This window comes from Zychaea mexicana (assembly GCF_025766255.1).
Source record: "Zychaea mexicana strain RSA 1403 chromosome Unknown BDB00scaffold_155, whole genome shotgun sequence".
NCBI classification, from domain to species: Eukaryota; Fungi; Mucoromycota; class Mucoromycetes; order Mucorales; family Lichtheimiaceae; genus Zychaea; species Zychaea mexicana.
Window position 1 is genome coordinate 72738 of NW_026516818.1, and position 18056 is coordinate 90793.

At 43.3% G+C, this 18056-nt stretch overlaps 9 protein-coding genes across 9 annotated transcripts; 3 read left to right on the forward strand and 6 right to left on the reverse strand.

Moving 5' to 3' along the window:
- Positions 1 to 201: 201 nt before the first annotated feature.
- BDB00DRAFT_878989 (uncharacterized protein) lies at positions 202 to 1966 on the forward strand (the record flags this gene model as incomplete). Its single annotated transcript, XM_053127812.1, has 4 exons — positions 202 to 816; positions 1002 to 1065; positions 1198 to 1542; positions 1656 to 1966. 4 exons carry the CDS (start codon positions 202 to 204, stop codon positions 1964 to 1966), a joined length of 1335 nt encoding a protein of 444 aa, XP_052973325.1.
- BDB00DRAFT_154961 (uncharacterized protein) lies at positions 1873 to 2475 on the forward strand. The gene is made up of 2 exons (XM_053116259.1): positions 1873 to 2269; positions 2360 to 2475. The coding sequence occupies exons 1-2, from the start codon at positions 2021 to 2023 to the stop codon at positions 2384 to 2386; spliced, it is 276 nt and encodes a 91-aa protein (XP_052973326.1). The 5' UTR covers positions 1873 to 2020; the 3' UTR covers positions 2387 to 2475.
- Positions 2476 to 4272: 1797 nt separating this feature from the next.
- Positions 4273 to 4843, forward strand: BDB00DRAFT_856500 (uncharacterized protein). Its single transcript, XM_053125788.1, has 2 exons — positions 4273 to 4589; positions 4649 to 4843. The coding sequence occupies exons 1-2, from the start codon at positions 4424 to 4426 to the stop codon at positions 4708 to 4710; spliced, it is 228 nt and encodes a 75-aa protein (XP_052973327.1). The 5' UTR covers positions 4273 to 4423; the 3' UTR covers positions 4711 to 4843.
- A 513-nt stretch (positions 4844 to 5356) lies between these two features.
- Positions 5357 to 7226, reverse strand: BDB00DRAFT_856505 (uncharacterized protein). The gene is made up of 5 exons (XM_053125789.1): positions 7034 to 7226; positions 6881 to 6959; positions 6684 to 6781; positions 6516 to 6596; positions 5357 to 6302 (listed from the first exon to the last, which is right to left on the reverse strand). Exons 1-5 carry the CDS (start codon positions 7160 to 7162, stop codon positions 5463 to 5465), a joined length of 1227 nt encoding a protein of 408 aa, XP_052973328.1. The 5' UTR covers positions 7163 to 7226; the 3' UTR covers positions 5357 to 5462.
- BDB00DRAFT_155185 (uncharacterized protein) lies at positions 7072 to 8582 on the reverse strand. Its single transcript, XM_053116260.1, has 4 exons — positions 7758 to 8582; positions 7471 to 7670; positions 7326 to 7415; positions 7072 to 7225 (listed from the first exon to the last, which is right to left on the reverse strand). The coding sequence occupies exons 1-3, from the start codon at positions 8389 to 8391 to the stop codon at positions 7410 to 7412; spliced, it is 840 nt and encodes a 279-aa protein (XP_052973329.1). The 5' UTR covers positions 8392 to 8582; the 3' UTR covers positions 7072 to 7225; positions 7326 to 7409.
- Positions 8583 to 9043: 461 nt separating this feature from the next.
- Positions 9044 to 9994, reverse strand: BDB00DRAFT_155224 (uncharacterized protein). Its single transcript, XM_053116261.1, has 3 exons — positions 9987 to 9994; positions 9372 to 9891; positions 9044 to 9266 (listed from the first exon to the last, which is right to left on the reverse strand). Exons 2-3 carry the CDS (start codon positions 9689 to 9691, stop codon positions 9149 to 9151), a joined length of 438 nt encoding a protein of 145 aa, XP_052973330.1. The 5' UTR covers positions 9692 to 9891; positions 9987 to 9994; the 3' UTR covers positions 9044 to 9148.
- BDB00DRAFT_775158 (uncharacterized protein) lies at positions 9973 to 11754 on the reverse strand (the record flags this gene model as incomplete). The annotated part of the gene is made up of 6 exons (XM_053120206.1): positions 9973 to 10148; positions 10245 to 10370; positions 10479 to 10597; positions 10678 to 10903; positions 10974 to 11180; positions 11214 to 11754. The coding sequence occupies 6 exons, from the start codon at positions 11752 to 11754 to the stop codon at positions 9973 to 9975; spliced, it is 1395 nt and encodes a 464-aa protein (XP_052973331.1).
- An 87-nt stretch (positions 11755 to 11841) lies between these two features.
- On the reverse strand, positions 11842 to 12872 carry BDB00DRAFT_155261 (uncharacterized protein). The gene is made up of 5 exons (XM_053116262.1): positions 12713 to 12872; positions 12553 to 12597; positions 12307 to 12473; positions 12175 to 12242; positions 11842 to 12085 (listed from the first exon to the last, which is right to left on the reverse strand). Exons 1-5 carry the CDS (start codon positions 12736 to 12738, stop codon positions 11930 to 11932), a joined length of 462 nt encoding a protein of 153 aa, XP_052973332.1. The 5' UTR covers positions 12739 to 12872; the 3' UTR covers positions 11842 to 11929.
- Positions 12873 to 13006: 134 nt separating this feature from the next.
- Positions 13007 to 16234, reverse strand: BDB00DRAFT_792970 (uncharacterized protein; the record flags this gene model as incomplete). Its single annotated transcript, XM_053121170.1, has 8 exons — positions 13007 to 13630; positions 13697 to 14334; positions 14415 to 14937; positions 15032 to 15163; positions 15255 to 15334; positions 15411 to 15524; positions 15615 to 15755; positions 15880 to 16234. The coding sequence occupies 8 exons, from the start codon at positions 16232 to 16234 to the stop codon at positions 13007 to 13009; spliced, it is 2607 nt and encodes an 868-aa protein (XP_052973333.1).
- Positions 16235 to 18056: the final 1822 nt, after the last annotated feature.

The window sequence follows — 18056 nt, forward strand, 5'->3', positions numbered from 1 at the left end:
TTTCTATATCATTTGTCAGCTGATCGAATCGTGATCCGAATATAAAATGGCACCTACTACGCATTTTCATTTCCTGTTCTCCTTTTCTTCTTTTTTCACACATCATCTCTCTCAAGTACTCTGTAGCCAGTACTTCTTCCATCTACTACTATCACTACTACTACCACTACTATCTCTACCATATCTGATAATAACCTAATAATGACTGACGCCACCAAGCCTACAACTGAACAACCCGCCGCTGCCCCTCCCGCTGAGGAATCCAAGGTCACCACCACCACCACCACGGCTGAGGAAACTCCCAAGGAGGCCACCGCTCCTGCTACTGCTGCTGCCGCTGCTGCTGCTGCAGATGACAAGCCTGCCGGAGAAGCCAGTCCTGAAGAAGCATCTGCATCTGCTGATAAGCCTGCCGCCGTCGAAGAGGCCGCTGCTTCTGCTTCCAAAGAAGAAAAGCCTGTGCCTACTGTCTCTCGATCCAGCACCTCGAAGCGCCTGTCGATGGTCTGGAACAAGGCCAAGAAGCAATTTTCGGATAAGAAGGATCACTCTTCCAAAGAAAAGGATGAAGCAGTAGAGCAGCCATCTTCGCCTGTTGCTGCTGCTGCTGTCACTGAAGAGCCTGCAAAGACCGATGCTGAAGCTACACCTGCCACTGCAGCTACTACTAGTGCTACTGCTCCTGCTGCTGAAGCTGAACAACCCGCTGCTGCTGCTGAAGGTGAGGCAGCAAAGACAGAAGAGCAACCTGTCAAGCCTGAAGAAAAGAGACGATCACGCTTCTTGAACATCAATGGCCTCTTTAACCGCAGCAAGGTAATCTAAGCGCCATCTTTTCTTTTTTCTCTTTGAGTGATGATGAGTTGGTGATAGAAGGGGCGGAGTTTCTATTTTCCATGTCATCATCCAGTTCGGCATAGCCTGTGCTACCCAAATCTTCTTTTTGGATGGCCGCTTTTTTGTTCGACGATCCATACGCTAACTCTAAATGGTTATTCTAGAGTCCCGAGCGAAAGGAAGAACACGCTGCCGCCTCGTCGAGTGCTCCTGCCGCTGAGCCTGAAGGTACCGTATCACACACGAAACACACTTGTTTCTCGTCTCGTAACCCTAATCTTAAAGCGTTTTATTACCCTTTTTTGTTGTTTTTAACTTTCATGCATGATTCTCATCATCCCAATGCTCTTTTAAATATAGCTGCCGCTGAAGAAGCACCCAAGAAGGAAGAAGCAGCACCTGCCAAGGAAGAGCCTGCCGCTGCTACTACTGCTACTGCTGCTGCTGCTGGCGAATCTTCGGAAGCACCCAAAGAAGCTGCTCCGAAGGAACACAAGGACAATGTCATTGACCAACTCAAGCGTCACTCAACCATTGTGAACAAGTTCTTCAGCCACAAGAAGGATGATAAGACGCCTAGCAGTGGTTCGGAAGAAGCTGCTGCTACCCCTACTCCGGCTGCTGCCAGCGAGACTACTCCTGCTGCTGCTGCCGAGACTGCTGCTGAAGCTACCACCGGAGAGGCTGCCCCTGCCGCTGCCACAGGTATGTGCAAAGAAACAGAAAATTGTTATTCTTTCGGGTTGTGGGCTGTGAGACCATGTGTGTGTATTCAATGATAACGGGCACTTGCATGTGAACATGTGTAACTCACTTAGTGTCATGTTCAGAATCCAAGCCAGAGGAAGAAAAGAAGACATCTACTGGCCCGACTGCAACCAACTTGAGCCGTCGTTTGACCAAGCTCCTTCGCTTGCCTACCAAGAAGGACAAGAAGGAAAAGGCTCCTGCTGCTGCCGCTGCTGCAATTACCGAGCAAGAGAAGCCTGCTGAAGAAGCTGCTGCTCCTGCCGAGACTGCTGCGGAGGCACCCAAGGAAGAGACCAAGAAGGAAGAAGAGCCAGTAGCATCATCGCCTCCTGCTGCTGCACCCACAACCACAGCACCTGCCGTTCAAGCGACAGCCTAAGCATCAATTTGTACGCGAAACAACAAGAAAACGAGAACGACAACAACAGCGGCAATGAACAAAACGACACACTCTAATTTTTGCTCACTTACTAATAATATCTTCTCTATAATTCACTTACTACCTCTACCTAACCACTTCTTATCCTTCTATCTCTTCTTTCTGCTTAATTCTCCCTTTAAAATATCTATATCATATATTACAGCCCATCGTCAACAACCCTACTTACTATATAATATACTCTCTATTTTCTTACCTATTACTTCCTTTTACAAGGTCGACTCTGTTACACCAAGTAATACAGTATTGAATTCGCCTTTTTGCTATATATTCTGTGCAACTACTGTATGTGTTTGTCTCTAATCTTCTTTTGGCGTTGTGTATATTCACTAGAACACCGCCACCAACGCATTATATTAAAAACGCTTGTCTAACCTAACCTTTTCTTTTTGGGTCAATCAATGGATTGTTGGGCCAGGCTCTCTCCATCATCCCCCAAAATATACGCGTCTTTCAAGACCAAGTTACCCTGCATTGCTGCTGGAAACAGAGAGAGAGAGAGAGATGCCAACAAGAATATTCATGTAGCACTCTGACATGTCTCCTACTATACTCTACCTCCTTGATAATCTTTCTTCGTCCCCCCGCGGGAAAAAAAAGAAAAAGAAGCTCCTCTTAAAAATTGGCACATCATGCCAGAGCAAGGAACGTGATTTATTCTACAAAATTAAAAGAATTGACCATTGTTTTGTTTTGGCGATCGGCCGGATGGGCCAATGGTTCGGAGATACGGATATAATGATGACTCCCTCGAGCCATTGGCTGACACTTTAGGCTAGTTCTTCTAAACATAGAGTATGATGAGGAATGAGCAGACATCAAACGGAGATCCGCAATGGTCGAAAAAGCAACTAACCTGATGATGATGGAATAATGGGCTGTCGATCGGGACCGAATTTTTCCTCGCCGCTTCTTTCCTTCGCTTTGGCTCGGACTCCTTCTATATATAACAGCATCGTACTACATACGACTATCGGATCACAAAGGTGTGACATCTGAGTTCCATGTCCTGTCATACTCGAGTCGCAGGCAGAACAACGACGCGCTCACATTCACAAAAAAGAGACGGACAAAAAAAGAAAGATCAGGCCACTCTGCAAATATAATACATCGTTGCAGTAGTGAGGTTGGCAGTTGTCCTGTCCCTATTCTACGTGTCATTGTCAATTGTAAAGGAATGAAGAAAAAGATTCGATATTGTCAGAACAGGAAGGCTTAATACAGTGCATTAGCGTGTCTTGTTGGGGTGCACAACGAATAATAGCAAACAAAAATTAAACGTGTTTAACTAAAGATACAAAATGAACTGACGTCCTTCCTTCTTTCATCAATGACACTCTATCGTTCCAATGGCCATTCACTTTATCTACTCTAGCAGCCAATATGATTTATGTCGAACAAAGCTGAAAACAATAATTAAGAAATCCAATCCATGTCACAACAGTGATAATACCCAAAATTTTCAATCAGAGGTAGTGGTCACCGTGGAGCTGAACCGAAATGATTAGACGCAATGATGGATGAGGTGGCCCCGACGCCGTTTTGCTGCTGGCGTTCGTCGTTTGTTTGGAAGGTGATAACCGCTTGAACTGGGCTAAAAATATAGATCCACCATAACATTTCGCTAATACTGCACTATTCTTCGCGTGCATTATCAACATTCACGTAGACCGCGTCATAAGAGAAAAGGAGGTGAACAAACTATACACAGTAGTACGTACATACATCGTATACTATGTAGTGTTCTCTAAACGTAACGACAGCATCTGCTTCCGTTATAAACCCCCTCCCTCGGGTTGGGGGAGGTGGATCTGGGCGTATTGAAAGAGGGACGGAATTAAGTCTGTCCGGTCGGGGGCACGCTCTGTGTTTGTGCCCTTGTCAAATACTCCACAAGTTCCGATCATTCCAAATCCCTTATGATACCCGAGTTTTAGCTGCGCTCTCTTTCTTACTGCTATATTTCTTTATGTGTAGTGTAAAAGAATCTTGCTTACGGGCGAATAGATAACACACACACACGCGCGCGCAGAATGTGCGAATGAAGGGGTGGTAGGAAGCTGTTAATAATCGGTTACTGCTCAAATTACCAGTTTTCACCTTCATTGTGATAATCCATGCATTTAAATCATATCATGTGTCGTTGTCGTAATAGTAGAAGCACCATCATCGACCTTTTTCCGCGTTTCTCTACTTGTCGCGCCTACCCTCGTGACCGAGAAGATCCCGCTTGAATTTTTTTTCCATGCAGTTCGATAAGCAATAGAGTATATATACCATCCCATCCTCACATATACGTTTTGCTAAATACACTATACTTACTTTATGCTATTACTAGTTTCACGAATACCTGCTGCTTGTGTGCTGTCAAAGAGATAGCTTCTTCTACATTAACATATGCAATTTGGCGTAAAACATATTATTGGATGCAGCAAAAGCAACGGCCTTTTTTCTTTCTCCTCTTTCTTACTGTCGCTCTCTCTCTCTCTGTCTCTTGGACGCATATACATGTTGACTGTAGTATGTGCATACGAACAGAAGCATGCCAATGCAAAAAATCAAGGTCGGATTTACATTAGTAAAGCAATGTATGAATAACTAACTCTATACAAAACAATACAGTTGTACCTGTTACATTTGTCCGCAGCTGCAGAGAAGACGATGATGGTTCCCATGACAAATAACATAAGCGCCACACTTCGATCTATCATCACTAGGCAACAAAAGCACATCAATTGGCAAAAAAAAAACACTTGTTTTCTACTTTGGGTAGTTTTAGTGATTTTCCTTTTTCCCCCATCACATACAGTACGCTTTTATCTCTATAGAACATGTAACATTTTACATCATTATCATAGCCGTCTTGTTGCTGCACTATGTACGATCTTGATAGGAGTGTGCACTTGATGTTCGGCTATCTGCTGCACGGTTAGATCAGAAATCAAAGCCAGTGTTGTAATGTTAACTGGAGCAGTGTGGTCGCTTAAAGGAGCGTAAGCATTGTTAGTCCAAAAAGACAACATGTAGCAACAGTAATGGGGCCAGAAGAAGCATTGAAAATGCTGTCTACATTGTTACTACCATTATCTAGCTTAGCAGTCTAAGGAGCCTTATTCGAAGAAAGTATGCCTTATATTAAGTGGCTATATTTGATACGTTACAAAAATAGGCAAACGACAATCCATCTAGATAAGACGATTGTTGAGACATGTGGCCAGTAAAAACTGTGCGGAACAAGTTATCCTATGATACACACCAATACAAGTGAACAAATGTATCTCCTATTGCTGCTAGTAATCAGGAAGAAATATGCTATTATGAGATAAATCAATGGTACACGATATATATTCTTTTTTATTGTTGCTTTTTATATATAAGACACATAAGGTATGGTGGTGGTGGTGGTGGTGGTGATGCTGACCAGCATTATATGAATTTATAAGAGGTCGGATATCCAGGACAATGTGGATGAAGGGTCTGCCTTTCCTTCGCCATCATCATCAGCCTTATTTTCACTACCGCCTTTTGTGTCTTTCTTCAAGTCTTCATAATGCTGACCAACCCAATAATCCAGTGCATCAAAAAATTCTTCGTCACTTTCTCCATCTTGCGCTGGTGCTGTAAAGGTGTTGTTTGCCGGTGAAGACGATGGCGGTGTCGGTTTTGCGTGCTGATCATTCGACCTCTCCGAAGACAAGCCACGGTTTTTCACCGTATTTCTTGTTTCAGGTGTAGGTCGAATGATGTTCTGCACCATTTGGAGATGGCGGCCGGCCATACGAGTTTGCGGATGCGCCCTGATTTGCTGTTGTTCCTGTGGTGCTTGTGGTGGCTGCAACGGTTGAGCACCTGGTGCTGATAGTGGTGGTACCACTGCACTTGTACTAGCATGAGCTTGTTGTGAAGCTGGCGCTTTTTTTCGTAATCGTGGATCCCTCGTATGCGATTCCACCTGTTGATGCGCTGTCGCCGTGTCCGAGTAACTGGTTTTTCTAGCCTTTGCCAACCTACCATCCTCATCCACTCTGTCTTGTTGCTGGTTGACCGACGAGGATGCAATTTGAGGAGCTACAAAGGGTCGAACAGTTTTGGCACTCGCCAAAGAAGAGGAGTAAGACATGAATGACAAAGGAGAAACAGTGTTGTCGGCTTGCATAGATGCAAGTGCCCGTTGGCGCAGAACTGTTTCCAAACTTTGTCCAGAGTCAGCGGCTTTGTTCTGAGCGATTAGTGCTTGCTGTTGTTGTTGCTGTTGCTTTTGTTGCTGTTGCTGCTGAGTTGCTTGAGTGTTGCTTGTTGAGCCCCAAGTTTCCTTGGTTAGCTGCTGTAAAAATGCCTGGGCTTGCTGCATGGTAGAATTACCGGTAACAGTGCTATCGACTTGTGCTAAAGGCTGTGGTCTGGATTCCCTGTTAAAGATGAAAGTAAAATAAATGAAGGAAACGAATAAAATATGAGTGAGTACTTTTTGTAGCGTTTGCTTTTCTTACTCTATGTCTTTCCGCGCCTCCTCCGCCATTGCACACGCCAGGTCGTTTTCGGGAAGGCCACAGCGTGAAGGAACTTTTTTCTATAAAAGAAATTCACGAGAATTGGATCAAATTCAGAGAAGGACATCGATTATAAAGATTCAGTGTTATGCAGTCTTTGCACTTACAAAATAGACACCCGGTCTGTTCCTGACTTCCCATCGTAACTCACTTCGCAACGTCACGACCTCTCTTGTGAAGGTCGTGTCAACTTTGTTCTGGATCGCTAATTTAATTCAAACATGATATCTGTATTGGTAACAAGCCCTTTTCTCTCTCTCTTTCTCTCCCATTCCTTCTAGGAATGTCTTGGCTGCTGCCTTACCGTTAATCAACTCTGCGCTTGTTGTTTTGATTAGAATGGTCTTTGTCTTCGGCGTCGACTTCAATACTTCGTAAGCAGCCTACAAAGATTGAGAATAAAAAAATACCATGTCAGCATGATATATTTCACAGTAAAAAAATCAAGCCTCCATACCAAGAATTCTGCATAGAGATTCGACTTGTTTGGACCTTTGAAGGAATGTGCTCTGTTTTCGTAGTCGCCTTTTTCCCACACCAAAGCAAAAGCGCCGCTGTAATCCATTACTAGATTACGACGGTGCATACGTGCCGACACGCCGGTCCAAACAACAAGATCAGCTGGGGGGTCGGGTGGTCCGTTGAGATACTACATTCATTGATAGATGACGGTTGGTTATACAAGTTAAGAAAAGTAAAAGGAATTTTGCGACAAATGCAAAGGCAAAATGATAAAGCAATAGACTAACCGATTGTAGACGCTGCATTTTCCTTCCTGCTTGCTGAAGGGTTTGTTTGTATGTTGTGTGTTAGAATGGAGAATGCTTTTTTCTCTAGGTCTAAACAAGACTTGTGGGCAAGGCTTAATAAGCGTGTGTGAGTGTGTATGTATACCTGTGCGCCGTTAGGCTGTGTAGCACGCTTTTCACCAGTTTCATTCGTTGCTGCTGCTGTTACTGATGTTGTTGTCGCTGTTGTTGTTGCTGCTGCTGAAACTGTTGTTGTTTTTTTTGTTGGCATTACTTTACCAGTGTCAACGATCGTTTTTGGAGCTTTTCGAGTCGCCAAAGGAATAAGATTCGTGCCAGTCATACCTATACACATGATTCATCAGTGATTTGCGTATTCTATTGTTATCAGTTTGATAATTGCCTTTATAAAAAAAATGGAAGAAAACGTACCTCGTGTTGAAGCAGGTTGGGGAGCAGTGGTGATGGTCGTGTTAGTAGTAGCCATAGGCGCAGCAGCAACAGCAGCAACAGCAGCATTAGATGTGAACGGAACCGATGCCGGCATTAGTGAAGAGCTGGTGGAAGCAAGACGAGGCTCTCGACGTTCTTCATACGGATCATCACGTCTCGGTTCTCGACCTCTTCCATAATAGTCATCCAGGCTTGATTCTCGACGTTTTTCGTAAAAGTCATCTCGGCTTGATTCTCGACGCCCGTCATGACGGTCACCACCACGGCTTGATTCTCGACGTCTTTCATAGTAGTCATCACGGCTTGATTCTCGACGCCCGCCATAATGGTCACCGCGGCTCGTGTCGCGAAGCTCATCACTGTAATAATAATGAGGGTCACGAGTACTTGACTCACCACGATAATAATCATCACGTCTCGAATCAAGTTCTCGGGGACGTGGGACGTAACTGAGCCCCGATGAGAGTCTGCCACCGTGATGGTCCGGCGAACGTGAAGGGGAAGAAGCCGATCTTAGACGAGAGTGGTCTTTGTTTGTTTGCTGTTGGCCAGACAAAAGCGGTTGTGCTACGGGCAATTCCCCATTTTCCAACTGGTCAGAACGGTTTTGCATTTTATCAAGTCAATGAAGTAAAAAAAGTAGAAGAAGAGGATTGCGAGTTAGCCACTGTTTTTCACTACTGAGCCCACGCTGACTTTCAACCTTCTCGCTGCTGCGCAAGAGCTGCTGTTGATTACTTTAACTCGAGACAATCCTGTCGTCAGCTAATTAGCAGTGCAGCAACAACTTTATTACGCGAGAACGTAGCAACGAGTAATTGTGAAAAGAGAGTATTTGGAATGATTTATTACGCGAGACAATTTTTGGCTATAACGAGGCTTAAACATGAGCAGGGTCTTCACAGGTTCCATAGATCGCACCGTTATATCGTCGGCAATACATGCCGTCCGAGCAAACCAAGTTCTGAGAGCATACTACAGCAATTTTCATATATTAACGCGCGTTATATATACGCTATTTATCATCCATAAGTATGGACAAGTAGGTAATATCAAGTTGGAAATAGCTTACGCTCGTGAATGGATCGGAAACGGGGAAGATCAGCTGCTTGTGCGTTACTGCCCAGCATCATTGTTGCTGCCGCCATTAAAAGTACAATAGATTTGAACATGTGCTGTATCAATAGAAAGACTTGAATGAGAAAGAAATGAAGATTCTTTTTTCTCCACTTCCAGTATGCACATCTAGTCACATATATATACTCGTGCCATATAGTTTCTCTTTTTGTTTATTATTAAATATGAATCTGCGTCTATTAGTCCAAGTTTCAACACGATCCATTAATGCGGTTATTGCCATTCTTCCCTTTCTATGCTCTAATCGTACTAGTCAAATGTCCAATTGGTAATAAAGTGAACCGTGGTGCCTGGGTCGCAATCGCAAGCACATTATGTTGCTGTTGCTGCTGACTTGCCGCTTTCCGGGATCTAAACCAAATAGTTAGTCGGAATCGAGATAACTTCCAGATCTTTTGTTGTTTATGCGTTTCTTTCCCCCACCCCACTTTCCCTCCTGTTAGCTATTATATTTACCTTTCGAATGCCTCTCTGTTCGGACGTGTCAAAACACCAAGCAATAAGGTTTGTTTAAGACAGAATCTTTCCACGTTTGGTAGGAAATGAGGTTCGAAAGATGCCCAGTTGATTGGATCAATAAAATCCTTGGTTTTCTCCATAAGATTGCGTAGTCTGTCGGTCATGACACCGTCTTGGAAAATCAGGTTTAAGAAGTGGATGTCAAAGATTAGCTGGATTGCACCCTTTTCAGTAATGTCGGTTTGCTGTGTGCTGTTGTAAAAGTCGGATAGACATTTAATCGCTGCTTTTGCAAGCTCTTGTCGCAATGCTTGCATGATGGACTATATATCCCCGCATTAGAACGTTCTTTGCCTTGTTTATATATCTAGAGGGTCTTTTTACACGTCATCTTATTGGCTCACCTTGTCTAATAAGATACTATTTACATGTCGTAACTCGACGCAGACCTGATACACAGCAAGTTCTACGACATTGGTAGCCTGAATGGGTAGTCGGGTATCACCATCAGCGATATCTACGTAATTGAGTCAATAAATTAGAAATCATATACAATATATGCTTTCTTAGTAATATTTCCCCTAGTCCCTTTTAGATCTTAGGTATCCTTACCAGCCCAAACGAGTGCAGCAGAACATTCATCGTTCCATTTTGTTCTTGCCAATCCTGCTGACAAACTTTTGCTAAACTCTTTAGCCACCGTTGAAATCCAGTTCTCATGTGAATTATGAAAAATGTCAAGCAAGCTGTCTTGTAGTTTCTTATATTTCGGATCTATCCGAAAATTAATAATGGTAGCAGTAATAGGTGTTTGTAGTCATTCATAGGATGGAGAAAGGAACAATTATAGTATACGAATTCGATATCTACCTCTATTTACGCCGCTTTTCAGTTCTAGTGTTGCCGATTTGGTTAACGCCAATGCTCGGGGTAACTCCTTGGATGAAATTGCAATGGTTCTTGCTAATAGACCCACGAAAATACTCATTCTGTTTGCTACAGAGAAAAGCGAAACAGATGATTAAACACTGATTCTTGATGTTATGATTTGATGTTATGATTCATAATTGAAATCATAGCTTATAAAGAAGACAAAGTGTTTACCAGCTTTTTCATCCGTCCAGCCCTTCAGATCAATCAATAATTCTTTCAGCCCAGATGTATATGCAGTAATTGAATTAAAGCATGCATCCTGAAAGTAGCTTCTGATCATGCTGGTATCTCTACCGGAAAAGATAGATTCTTGAACATCAATATCCCCTGTATACAACCGAAGATACCATGATAATCATCAAATGCTTACGTTTTGGAATAAAATTGGTCTTTTTCGGTATTTTGTTGATGATGTTCCAAGTCCGTTCTCATCGTTTGGAGTATGTCGTCGAAAGCTTGTTGAAATTCTTGTATCAATGAGCTACGACCTTGCGATGCGTCGTTGAGTGCCTTTTTAAACTTTTCAATAGCCTTTGTTGCGGATGAATGGGGTAATGGAATTGAGGTGCTATCAAGTGATTGGCTTGACAAAGCATCTATGAGGTTCGAGAAAAGAAAACGTCATGTTAGCATTTCTGTAACAAAATATTATACAGGACAGGAAACAGAAGAAGCAATCTTTAGAATTGCCGCATTTTTTTATACCTCTGGACTCAATTCTTTTCCAGATAACTTGACGTGGTTGATCAGATAACGTTTTGGCGTCTATGTCAATCAGTTCTTTTGCCCGTGCATTGAATGCATCTCGAAGTAAAGATTCCCAAACAGAATACTGTTGCTCAAGTAACCCTTGACATGTCTCGGACCATGACGCTGACCGTCGCTCCAAGAACATCCCACTTCGACGATGTGAGGCGGTAGTATCCGTATCCAAAAAATCCCAAAGACGTGACCGGACATCGACGAGCACTGCATGGTTATCAATCTGTTGCAGCAGCAGTTGCAAGTGCGTTTGTAACTGTTCTTCAATATTCTGTAGCCATGACTGAGCAAATTGCTGCACGTCGCGTTGTAACAAGAGCTCGCCAGCTTCAAGGCTGGGCGTATAGTTTTGGACGCTCTCTGGTAAATAGCGCATCAACAAGTGCACGTTGGTACTAGGTGAGAAAACACGCGTAATGGCTGCTGTACTTTTGGACATAAAGTTCTTTTCGAGTTCTTGGACGTAGTTGGTGACAAGTTGGTTTTTAGTGAATATTTCGTACACATGGGTAAGCGTACGATGAATGATCTGAATCACTTCTTTGAGCTGGTATGCCAATCTCAACTGCTGCTGTTGTTGTTGTTGTTGCTGTTGCTTTTTGGTAACAATGTCGGTAATGGCAGTGGTGCGGCTATCCAACAAGTTTTCGATCGTCTCAAAGTACGTCTGACCGCCAAGAAGCATCAGACATACGAGGGTTTCTGCAACGTTTTCAGACGTTTGATCAGGGTTGCGTAGAAACGAGATAGATTTTTGTATAATTTGTGGTCGGAAGAAGCTTACAGCATCCCATTGTCGCTGTACAACTGGAAATGCTGCCTAGCATATAGAACGGATGGATGGATCGTTTGTATTATGGTCAGTCTATTCTACTCGTATCCTCACCGTCTTCATCTTTCCTTACCTGGATATTGACATCGTCCGCTTCTACATCCAAATACTCATACACCATCCTTGCTAGCTCATAAAGCCTTGCACCATGAAGATACTTGTGATTCTCCAGTGCATGCCATATCTATTCACAAAAACCTCATTAACGACTGTACATAAATACCCGATGACATATCTTTTGTGCCAAAGTAAAATGAATTTGGAGTAGAGTACTTGTTCAGGAACATCGGCTAGTGATTTGATTAACGACGCTAGTGCATAGACATATCGTCGTTTTTGATCTAGAGAAGGAAAGCGTCAGATATTGCTCCATTGTCATTATGATCGTTTATAAGTCGTTTTTACCATGTCCTTCTTCGTTTTGACCAGCTTTAGCTTCTGCGGCCTTTTTCCGTATGGTCGACACATCGCAAGCTGCCTCCATACGGTCAAGTTTATTTTGTACTGCGTGCGCGTTTTTGCTCATGGCAATGATGGCGTCTGCTGCTGAAATAAGATCCAGGTACTGCTCTCTATAAATGCGACAACCCATCATGAGTTTCCTCATAACAAAAACATTTAAAGAGAAGAGCAAAGTTGAGAAAGGCTTACCCAACCATCGAGCGAAGTTCCTGTTTTTGTGTTTCGATGCTCGATCTACGATTACATTATGCATCAGCATGAGGTGGAGAACGAGCTGCACTATGGCTCTTACAATGAAGGTGTGTTACCTTGTACGCTTTTCTATACCGCGTACTTCAGACACGCTCACATTAACAAGAAGCGAATCGGGATCATCGTCTTTGAATTCAGCGTTGTCGAGTGGTGGAGAAGCCATTATTCAAATTTACAATAGGCAAGTGCGAATAAAAAGAAGAGATAGTTACAAAAATTGGGTCACACAAAAAAATAGTTATATAAACGATTATGATGGGCTGCTAAAAGTGAAGTTATTATACGAGAGAAAGAAATGAAAACAGGTTTTTATACACTTTAAGTGGGGGATGTGGGTGAGGGACAGAAGAAGAAACAATGAAGGAAAAGAGAAGAAGTATACTATGTTATGCTATGCTACATGTGTGTCAACGTTTCCATCAATCAGGTTGACCAGGTCTGACAAGTCGCGTAACAACTCAGCTTCAGTTGTGGGTCGCAACATAGCCATCATCAGCATCTGGCGTACAGCATTCATATCCAGCATCCGGTGAGCCATCTTTACTAGATTTTCGTGTGGCACATCGCTATCATCACCACCAACGGGACCATCCATTTCACCAGGGCGACGTCCAGACTGTTCGCCACAGATAAACTTGCGCACAAGCTCCATGCCTCGCTTTGTTACTACGACAAAATGCTGGTTACCCGTGTCAGCCAATGTGATGCAGAGCCGGAGAATCGTCATGGCAACAGTACGGTCGCTTTCAAACAGTGCTTCCTTGAGTTTCCGCTCGTCACCAGCTTCACCGAGAATGGCCACGATGCTGTATAATCCCATGATGGTATATTCAAGCGTTGCGAGCTGGCTTGCTGTCAGGTTGTATACGACTTTCCCATCGAGGAAGAAAAAGTCTCGCCGGATAAGCGACGCCAGTTCTACCCAGATACCACGCAGTGCATCGATCGACGTTTTTGCCACCAATTTGGCAAATATTTTGCGATTTTCATAGTTGACTGTCACCTTAGCCCATATCTCTGCTGCCAGTAACGATTAATAGGTGTCTGGGCCATAGGTCAAAAAGTCGTATGTCAGCCGTACAAATGTGCCTGCCATGTCGGTCCGACGCAGTGGCAGAATCATTGTAATGTTGGATAGGATGATGAGGATGCTCTTGCGAAAGTCTAGCGTGTCCATCCGTCGAACACCAATGTACCATGCTTCGTGTCCTGTAGTGTCCTTGCCTTCCATCTGTGCCACGTGTCGCGTGCTATCCATAATGCGAGCCATCAACGGAACAAAGCGTTCATGTTTAGCGAGATACTCCATGTTATCAGATGTGAAAGAAAGGTTGCGGAAAATGTTGAAAATGCATAGGCACCGCTCTCGTAAAGATAGCCATAAATCTGAGGTTGAGTCTTCTAGATTCGGTATTAGGCTCTTCATTTCGTCTAGAGACATGTCGAATAGCTCGGCATACGTGAGATTATGCTGCTCGTCTTCAGATACGATCGGCTCGCGCGTAGGAATATCCGGGAAATCGCCCGTTACAAATCGCGTACATGTGCCAAAGATATCCTGCTCCATGTAATCCAATAGCACGTCCAGCATATCATCGCAATACATTAAGCCCAATCCGTGCTGTGTTGTGATGATGGTGAGGACATTGAGCGCGTTCGTCACTTCCATCTTCATACCGGATTTCAGTGACATGATGAGAGCATGTATGTCAATAGTACCTGCATCATGACGACACATTATTGAGTATTTGCCGTAGTTTGTACAATGTGCCTATCATCATGTACTTGCTGTTGCTTACCAAGTTCGTTAAAATGTGGCATCATGGGTTTGATATCAAACTTGTCGAAATATTTCAGATCGACGCCACCATATGTTTCGACATTTCGTGTCTTGGGGATATACGATATAGTTACTGTTGAGGTAGCGTTTTCCTTGTCGCCAGTAGCAGTTGGAGCAGGTGAACCGGCAGTTTCGCTTTTTATGCCAGGCGAAGGTTTAGGAGATGGCGTGTCTGTTTTGCTGATAGGATTAGCTGGATGACTAGCAGGAGATGGATTTGCTGGTGACTCTGACTTCACTGAATTTTGTGGTTGCGACTGTGAATGCTGTTGTGGAGGTTGTTGTGCTTGTGTTTCTACCTGGCGATGTTGTTGTAGAGGTGTAGATGCTGCGCTTCCAGGAGTCACAGAACGTCTGGGTGCCGGAGAAGCAGCATTCTTTTGCATAGGTGATTGTTGTGCGTAATTCATGACATTGGGATTGTAGTTTCCTTGTTGGGATGGTACCTGAGCATCCTTTACACCCTCGCCCTGGCCCATTTGCTGTATATCCCATAAATCATCGTTAATGATGTTCTTTTCAGCATGTATCCACAAGCATTATGCATGACTGAAAAACTGGATAGAAAAGCCGTACCTGAGGTGATGCTTGTGAGGGTATATGTCGATTATTTCCGGATGGTGAAGGTATATTTCCCTGCATCATTGCTTGTTGCTGTGCACTCATATGTTGCATATAACGGCCCATTTGAGAGGGGATCACTCGATTCTGCCATCACCATCATGTCAGTAAAAATCAAAGAGCTCGCATACACACACATCACAGCGATAAATCCATTCCATGATGTATATATTCTTACAATAGGTGTTCCAGGTCCGCCCATACTAGGTGTTTGTCCCTGAACTGGAGAAGATACAGATGTACCCATTGGTGACGATGCTAATAGTGTTACACAAAGATCAGCACATTATTTCTATCTCCATAACCCATACCATATACTCAACAGTTCACTCACCAGCAAAATCATTAGGCATTCGATTGCTTCCAACCTGTGGACTACCTCCAATAACAGGTGAGCCTTGGAAATGTGCATTGTTCAACGCGGGAGACTGGCTAGGGGATTGACGTACTATATAACAATCACAACCCCACATAGTAAGTTTTCCGTCCATTTGTCCTTACACCCTCTCTGCCACCCTTTTCATCAGGGCTGTCCTACCTCTATTCATTGCCATTTGTTGTTGCTGTTGTTGTTGCTGCTGCTGCTGGAACAGTAAGCTTTGCGGTGTGTTGGGCGACATCATATCACCAGGTTGAAACATTCCTCTGTTTTGCTGTTGCTGCAACTGGTTTTGCAAAGCTAGCAAGACAAGAGAAAACAACAGAATGTCAGTATATAAAAGGCATGAAGAAGGGGAAACGACGCGTTTTTACCGTTGTTGTCGTTTGTAATGCTTATTTAGTTTAATCTCTAAGTTCATTACCTCCATTAGATGCATTAGCAGGGAACGGGCCCATATTCTGTGGTGACGAATAAAGACCGTGTTGTTGCTGCTGAGCCGGCGAATGCTGCTGCTGTTGTTGTTGTTGTTGTTGCTGTAATACCTGCTGTTGGTTCAAGTTGTGTAAATTCGCTGCTTGTGGCATTGGGGCTAGCAGCTGCTGTTGCTGTTGGGTGGTCATTTGGCCTAGGAATGGGTTCATGCCCATTAAATCAGTCTGATCAAATTGGCTCATATCGCCAGCAGTATTAGCACCAGGACCACCACCACCGCCGGCTTGAGGTGCAAACGCCATAGACCCGAGATTTGGTGTACTACTGAAATTCATGTTGCCCATGGCGGCAGCAGCTGCAGCTGCATTATACTGTAGCGATGGATCGTTCGATTGCTGTTGCTGTTGCTGTTGCTGCTGCTGCTGCTGTTGTTGAAGCGCCATCATCATCCGAGTATTTACAGCTTGTTGTTGATTAGACGTTGGCATGCCTTGTTGGGCAGCCGTAAATTATTTGGGGTCCATTGCTCGTTAAAGTTGTAGGTAGTAGTCGAGCATTGAATAGGAAAAGAGACACAAAGAGATTGAAAAGAGTATAAAGCGTGAGTGCGTGTTGGAGGAAGTGGGGGGATCTATGCAATTAATGTGAAAAAAAAAGGAAGTTCAGGACCAAAATGAACGGCTTTCTGCTCGCGGAGATCGTTTGTGTGAAGGGAATCAGGTAGAGTTAGGCGTTTTCTTTTTTCATACCGTTTTCCTCCTTTTTTTTTATATATACAGCTCGTTCAACAAGTGACAAGATTGATGACAAGTTACGATTTAAACGGGGACTACGACCTACTTAGCTTTGGAAATGTCAAACGAAGTTGGCGAATACGTGTTATATTGATGTACCCTGTATTAGAGGAAAACTCCGTTGCAGGGTTTTTTCTCGTTTGCTGGCAACTAGCGCCTGATAGTCTGGTTGAAGCAAATATTGTCCAATTTGAATATAACATAGCGAAGAAGCTTTACTATATGTCTTAATAATCTAGTAGCTCGCTATGGCGGCTAAAAGGTGCTGTGTCTATATGGTCACACATGGCATTAAAAGTGTAAAAGATAAATCCGAGTTCATCATGTGGATATAGTAGAAGACTGTGTAGGAGCAACCACGTATTAAGCTTTCACTTGACGTTGTAAAATCTTTTAAGTGCTTCTCGATAAGCGCTTAGTATGATATGCTGACATAATAGATGCTCTTCTTTCGTAAAGTTTTATACTCTGATGCACTACTGGCATATCAAAATATCACGCAATCAGACTGAGCGACCAATTTGATGCACCACGTAGTATATGCACGTCAGGTACAGCGTCAGATGTCAAGGTACACGATGCGAAATACAATGATAATACAGTGATAATTTTTTACTTCATTATTACTCCTCGTCTGTCACTTTTGCTTTAAAGAATTAAAATGACCGACTTCCATATGTAACGCTATCGCTTTATTCGCTGCTCTACATTTTAATAAAATGAAACTCAAGATAACCCTTCTGTTTTGCCATGTACTGCAGCAATCGTTGCTTTTCGACAATGATACTTGTTGGATTGCACCCAAAGTACTGTATTGAAGTTGAGAGCGAAAACTACCTGATTTCCACTTGCTAAAAGTTAGCACGAAAACATCAATAATCAAGGACGTAAATGCGTTATATTGTTTGCGAAAGTCGCAAAGCTAAAAGTTATCTATACTCGACAGTAATAATGGTGGGATGGTGGGCACAAAATTTTTTTGTCTCTTTCTCACGCAACAATATAAAAAAGAACCGCCTTAAGATTAATATGACCGATCTATCCAATTAAATGCCCAAACTGATTTGATTATCCTCAAATCCGTTTTTTATTTACTAGCATATCACCAACACAATTGGCATCATTATATTGTCTACTCTGAGAGAAACCCAGTAACCCATGGAAATATATGCTTTGGCAGATACAAGCAATAATATGTACGGAATATGCGATGCCAATGACCCTGCATTGCGTAGCGAATATATACATGAGGTAACTTGAGTCGCGGTCCCGGTGGAATCTCTTATAGACCATGGCATTAACTTAAAACCAATACACAATCGCTTCATGGTCACTCGTTTACTTTCTTGCTACTATACACAGCGCTAATAAC

Bases quoted from the DNA above. Each gene is read 5' to 3' on its own strand.
- BDB00DRAFT_154961 (XM_053116259.1), top strand. From the start codon at position 2,021: ATGAACAAAACGACACACTCTAATTTTTGCTCACTTACTAATAATATC. The intron at 2,270-2,359 runs GTATTGAATTCG...TATATTCACTAG, and splicing joins CTGTTACACCAAGTAATACA to AACACCGCCACCAACGCATT.
- BDB00DRAFT_856505 (XM_053125789.1), bottom strand. From the start codon at position 7,162: ATGCACCGTCGTAATCTAGTAATGGATTACAGCGGCGCTTTTGCTTTG. The intron at 6,597-6,683 runs GTAAGTGCAAAG...TTTCTTTTATAG, and splicing joins ACAGACCGGGTGTCTATTTT to AAAAAAGTTCCTTCACGCTG. The intron at 6,303-6,515 runs TAAGAAAAGCAA...ACTCAAGCAACT, and splicing joins AGGCGCGGAAAGACATAGAG to CAGCAGCAACAGCAACAAAA.
- BDB00DRAFT_155261 (XM_053116262.1), bottom strand. From the start codon at position 12,738: ATGATCCCGATTCGCTTCTTGTTAAT. The intron at 12,474-12,552 runs GTAAGCCTTTCT...TCGCATTTATAG, and splicing joins GAACTTCGCTCGATGGTTGG to AGAGCAGTACCTGGATCTTA. The intron at 12,243-12,306 runs GTAAAAACGACT...TTCCTTCTCTAG, and splicing joins TCAAAACGAAGAAGGACATG to ATCAAAAACGACGATATGTC.
- BDB00DRAFT_856500 (XM_053125788.1), top strand. From the start codon at position 4,424: ATGCAATTTGGCGTAAAACATATTATTGGATGCAGCAAAAGCAACGGC. The intron at 4,590-4,648 runs GTCGGATTTACA...AAAACAATACAG, and splicing joins TGCCAATGCAAAAAATCAAG to TTGTACCTGTTACATTTGTC.
- BDB00DRAFT_155224 (XM_053116261.1), bottom strand. From the start codon at position 9,691: ATGCAAGCATTGCGACAAGAGCTTGCAAAAGCAGCGATTAAATGTCTA. The intron at 9,267-9,371 runs GTAAATATAATA...TATTTGGTTTAG, and splicing joins AACAGAGAGGCATTCGAAAG to ATCCCGGAAAGCGGCAAGTC.
- BDB00DRAFT_155185 (XM_053116260.1), bottom strand. From the start codon at position 8,391: ATGCAAAACCGTTCTGACCAGTTGGAAAATGGGGAATTGCCCGTAGCA. The intron at 7,671-7,757 runs GTACGTTTTCTT...TCATGTGTATAG, and splicing joins CCAACCTGCTTCAACACGAG to GTATGACTGGCACGAATCTT.